Genomic DNA, 3997 nt, shown 5'->3' with positions numbered 1-3997 from the left:
CGTTGCATGAGTATTCCGTTTGTGCCCTGGGATTAGAGTACATATAGCACAGACCAAAAATTAATTCATTTGTTCCCCTTCCCCAACATCTCGTTTAAAAACAAGCAAGACTATGTCAGCTTTTCTACGATGTATGTTGTCATTTGACGCGAGCATTGCGGCATTTGATCAACCATGACTAGCACTGTTTGCTGAGTGCACTTACGTACACAGAACCACACATTTGTGACGGCAAACCTATCTCACAAGGCCGCGACACCTGCTGTGTAAACACGCTGCCCAAAAACGGCGTGTCACTCTGAGAGGACGCGAGCAGGGCGTGACAGGAACACCCCAGCTGGGGGGGGGGGTCGACGGAACCCCCCCCCCCTCGGGCTGTGGGAGGTGGACAGGTGCGAATTTGTCCGCGGCGCTACAGCAACTGGCGCCGCTGCGCCGCCGGCCTATATAACTCGGCAGTCTTCCCACCACCGTCTATTAGAGCAGGTCCTGTCCGTGTCAGTCTGTCCGCACCTCTGACCCTCCACCATGGCTCCGCTGCTGCTGCTCCTGCTCGCGCTGAGCTCTCTGACTGCCGCGCTGCCCGCCGAGCCGGCGCCGCTGGCTCTCGGCGTCTACTACGAGGCGCTGTGCCCCGACTCGCGTGACTTTGTGGTCGACCAGCTGAATACCACCTATAGCCGGGTGCCGGAGATCATCACGCCGATTCTCGTGCCCTGGGGCAAGGCGTCGGTGGATGCCGACGGCGTCATCTCGTGCCAGCACGGTGACGAGGAGTGCTGGGGCAACCGGCTGCTGGCCTGCGTGGCCGACGCCGTCAGCGCGGAGGCTGTCCGCGTGGGGGTCATCTCCTGCCTGATGGACAAGCAGCGCTCGCTGCACCGCGACGGACCGGCCTGTGTGGCGGCGGCGGGTCTGGACTGGGAGGCGCAGACCGGCTGCGCGGCCGGTGACCAGTCGTACCAGCAGGCGCTGCAGTTCGGACAGCAGACGGACGCCCTGGAGCCGGCGCTGACCTTCGTACCGACCATCACATTGGACGGCAGCCAGGGCAGCGCCGACCAGCAGGAGGCCCTCTTCACCGACCTGCTCAACACGGTCTGCGCAGAGTGGCAGAGCCGCTACGGACAGACGTGACCGCTCGGCTGTCCGTGACAGGTCATCTGCCAGGCACAGGTCAGCAGTGACAGGTTGGCTGTCTGCCACAGGTCTGCCCAAGGCTCTAAATACATACCAAGGGTCTGCCTTTCCAGACGAACCTCTTACTTTTGACGGTCACTGCCTGTGATCGGCCATCGGTGTACCTTCGTGAGGAAGCAAGCCGTTTGTGGCGATTTCTGACCGTTAAAATGTGGCTCTGTTGGTCATTATTTTTTTTTTAATAATACATTCATGAAAACAATCAACCACATTGTTCATTATACCTACATAATGCATTGCTCTAGGGCAAACGTGTGTGTGTGTGTGTGTGTGTGGGGGGGGGGTGTGTGTGTGTGTATGAGAGAGAGAGAGAGAGAGAGAGAGAGAGGGAGAGGGAGAGAGAGAGAGAGAGAGAGAGAGAGAGAGAGAGAGAGAGAGAGAGAGAGAGAGAGAGACAGACAGACAGACAGACAGACAGACAGTCAGTCAGACAGACAGACAGACAGACAGACAGACAGACAGACAGACAGACAGAGAAAAGGGGAAGAGGGGGATGAGGAAGGGAGAGCAGGAAGGAAGGATTAAGAGAGCAAAAGAAGAAGAAAGAGCGAAAAAGAGCGATGGTGAAAAATGATAGGGAGAGGGGAAAAGGAAAAAATAGAAAGATATAGAAAAGGAAAGGAAAAGAGAAAGAGAGAAAGAGAGAGAGACAGGTGCAGAGAGAGAGAGAGAAGAGAGAGAAAAAGAGAGAGAGAGAGAGAGAGAGAGAGAGAGAGAGAGAGAGAGAGAGAGAGAGAGAGAGAGAGAGAGAGAGAGAGAGAGAGAGAGAGAGAGAGAGAGAGAGAGAGAGAGAGAGAGAGAGAGAGAGAGAGAGAGAGAGAGAGAGAGAGAGAGAGAGAGAGAGAGATAGAGATGAATATACTCTAAGCAAAAAATACCAGAATCAATAAATAGTATTAAATTCTGCAAACGGAATCGGGGAGGCGTTCCACTATCTGGCCTAGTTTCACATGTTTTACATAACTCAGTAAACCTCAGTGCCACTCTCCGTCTAGAACGCAGTGCCCTGTACCCCCAGTGTCCGTGAAGTGTACCCTGCTCCTCTGAAGACGCAGCGCGCGCCGGCTGGTGGTTTCCCAGGCGTGACTCGCGACCGGAGGTGACTGGCAGAGTCGGCCTGACCCGGTCACCGTCCCTGCAGGACAGTCACGGCCAGTGGGCGCGACTGCACAAACAGATGTAGACATAAGGAGCTGCGGTATATGGTTCCCAGCTGATTATTTGATTATATTTATTTTGGTCACTATATAAGCCAGGGAACTGAACTCTGAAGCAATACTATTTAATCTAAAGTCAATGAAATCTTATGCGATTTAATTTCCTTTGGCATAACAAATATTACCTAACCGACAAGAAAGTTGTTAAAACCGACGGGCAAGCTCTGAAATCTTCTAATCCAAATATGTCCTTTCTAGTCATTAACGAACAATGATTCAATGTGAAAATTCGTATGCAATGTGGATATAGCAACAGGCAACTTATTTGACATTAACGTGTGTTAGTGCTTCCTCTTCGTGACGTATTCTTAGTTGACAAACTGTGCACTATTTCCGGTTTGGGTTCATCAATTTCTGGTTTCCATTCTGCTGAGTTTGTGCCTGTCAGCGCGCGCGCTCGACTAGGCTCAATTTGTCTGCAATGACAGCCACTTGGCGGCTCCTCCCCGCCCCCTGCCCCTGCCCCCGCCCCCGCCCCGCTCCCCGTCCCCGCCTCCGCCGCCGCCTCGGTCGGGTCCGGCCCAGTGCAGTCAAAACAAGCCCGTCACATGTAATTGCACGAGCGGGCAGTCGCGATTGGCGAGTCCCGAGGGCCAGCTGGGTGCGCCGAATATGCCTCCAGTCGACGAGCGCGGCGCACAGCCGGTCGACGCGGCGCAGCGCCAAGATGGCTAATATCGCAGACAGATGGGAACAGGAGCCGGTTAGGGTTTAGAGGACACAATCCAGTCGTTCTTTTATGTGAGTGTAAGCTCGGTAGGCTTGGGGCTGATACCAAAACAGAAGGAGACGGATGGTAGACTTTGGAAAAATCGGTAGCGATAAATACCTAATTTCAAAACTATCAGTTTTGACATTTCAACTCGAGACAAGGCCATATGAATGATTGAAGTAAATTGTTTAATGTTCAGTCTGCACGACCAATGCATACATACATAGTACATACCCATGTGTTGCACAATATCTGATAAGTATCTTCAGCACCAATAACATTATAAAAGATTCCTTATGAGATAAAAAAGGCGAACTGAAATTAGATTGCCTTGAGGTGAATTGTCAACCGACAAACTATCGCGATCATATGTCCATACTCCCTATGTATTCATCAAAAGGACGCCACAGCCCGCATATCGAGGCCTGCTGGAGCTCTAGGATTCCTCTATTTTCCCTGACCGGAGGACATGAAATTATTCATTCGGGCTTAATGATTACCATCTGAGACTTCCGAGGTTCTAGCTCTGTCCACATCCTGTACTGCCGGAACAGGAACGTGTAACTTCCAGAGAGAGTATCTTTGAAGCTGCAGACGATCAAACGAGCGCCGGCAGGCTCCCAAGAACCGCCAGGCTTTGGTGCCCTGTCGCGGACGCCGCGGACAGGGCGCTCTGTGATTAGCCGCAGTTGACTTCGTAATTATGTGGCCAGAGAGTGTGTGTGATTGTTTTTCTATCTGGCGTGTAACTAGCTTATTATCTGTTCAGTTTCAGGACATTGGCTTGGACACAGACATGCGCCTGCTGTCTATCACTCGTTGCCTCTTTACACCTGTTGGCTAGACGTCGCGCGTTCTACATGGAGAC

At 52.4% G+C, this 3997-nt stretch overlaps 1 protein-coding gene across 1 annotated transcript; it reads left to right on the top strand.

Annotated features, from left to right (window-relative positions):
• Positions 1–472: 472 nt before the first annotated feature.
• On the top strand, positions 473–1405 carry LOC122370884 (gamma-interferon-inducible lysosomal thiol reductase-like). Its single transcript, XM_043346831.1, has one exon. It carries the CDS (start codon positions 529–531, stop codon positions 1135–1137), a length of 609 nt encoding a protein of 202 aa, XP_043202766.1. The 5' UTR covers positions 473–528; the 3' UTR covers positions 1138–1405.
• The last annotated feature ends 2592 nt before the right edge of the window (positions 1406–3997 follow it).

This window comes from Amphibalanus amphitrite, unplaced genomic scaffold (genome assembly GCF_019059575.1).
Source record: "Amphibalanus amphitrite isolate SeventyFive unplaced genomic scaffold, NRLGWU_Aamphi_draft 001180F_arrow, whole genome shotgun sequence".
Classification (NCBI taxonomy): Eukaryota; Metazoa; Arthropoda; class Thecostraca; order Balanomorpha; family Balanidae; genus Amphibalanus; species Amphibalanus amphitrite.
This window is presented reverse-complemented; position numbering and strand designations above follow the sequence as displayed.